This window comes from Aplysia californica, unplaced genomic scaffold, assembly GCF_000002075.1.
Source record: "Aplysia californica isolate F4 #8 unplaced genomic scaffold, AplCal3.0 scaffold00530, whole genome shotgun sequence".
NCBI classification, from domain to species: Eukaryota; Metazoa; Mollusca; class Gastropoda; order Aplysiida; family Aplysiidae; genus Aplysia; species Aplysia californica.
The window spans coordinates 529809-530791 of NW_004797800.1; the positions used below are offsets into that span (position 1 = coordinate 529809).

Genomic DNA, 983 nt, shown 5'->3' on the forward strand with positions numbered 1-983 from the left:
TAGTTTGGATTGCTTGTTGACATAGGACGTTTGAACAAATTTAAAGCCAAAACCAAATTGACCTTTAATGTTTTAAATTTTTTTTCGTAAGTGACTTACGGCGCTCGCAACTGCATAAGGTCATATTAGCGCGCGGAACACACCAACCATTTTCAGATGGTAGGAAATTTTGAATTTTGCCCCAGTGGCGGCCGAAGCCTACTTTTATCGATTTTTTCCACCAAAGGATCTTTAACATGCGCAACTTTCACCCGGGACCTCCGTGATTTTTCGCCCTTGTCCAAGAAGGCTAGGTGTAGATCTTCCCTACCATTATATCAGGGGTGTGGCTGAAAGACAGCTGTAAGAAGGAGCCAAGGAGACCTTAAAGGTGTAGGTGCGTATTCAGTAAGAACTCAAAAAGAAGACCAGTCACATAATTTATGTCAAAGCATCGCTTTATTTATCGGAAAACGTATTTTCCTGTATCCCGTGCCTCCGGGACTTCCGTACATCATAATTTACTTTGGGGCCATGCCGGGCAGGACTAGGTTGAGGCCGTCGGTGAGTCCGCCGAGAGCCTGCTGTACAAACTGCTGGATGTTGGCGGTGAGGGCCTGGCCGGCGCAGATGGCTGGACAGGAAGACACACACAGGGTGATCTGGGACTTACAGATGATGCTGATGAACGGGTTTCCAGCGCCACCATTATCGCACTGGCCTCCCAGGCTGTGGCAGTTTTCAATGCATCCGGCGAAACAGCCGCACGTGCCGTCGCACTGACCGGTGCAGGCAGCCTGAGTGGCCGCACAGTTGACCAATGGGGGCAGGTCCACACAGGTTTTGGAGATTGAGGTGCAGAAGAACTCGCATCCGGACTTGCATTTTTCAGCTTGGTCAGACCCTTCGTCTTGGGCCATCGAGCGGCCAGCGAGAAGAATCATGGCCAGGACAGCTGTTGCTGCTGCAGAGAAAAGGCAGACAGTGTGGAGAGGGTTGTGGGG

At 50.6% G+C, this 983-nt stretch overlaps 1 protein-coding gene across 1 annotated transcript in view; it reads right to left on the bottom strand.

Moving 5' to 3' along the window:
• Positions 1–416: 416 nt before the first annotated feature.
• The window catches only part of LOC106012841, a 5220-nt gene continuing 4653 nt past the window's right edge, over positions 417–983 (bottom strand). The window contains exon 2 of the mRNA XM_013086980.2: positions 417–943. Within this exon, the coding sequence (XP_012942434.1) occupies positions 501–943 (443 nt within the window). The 3' untranslated portion in view covers positions 417–500. The remainder of the gene's footprint in view (positions 944–983) is intronic.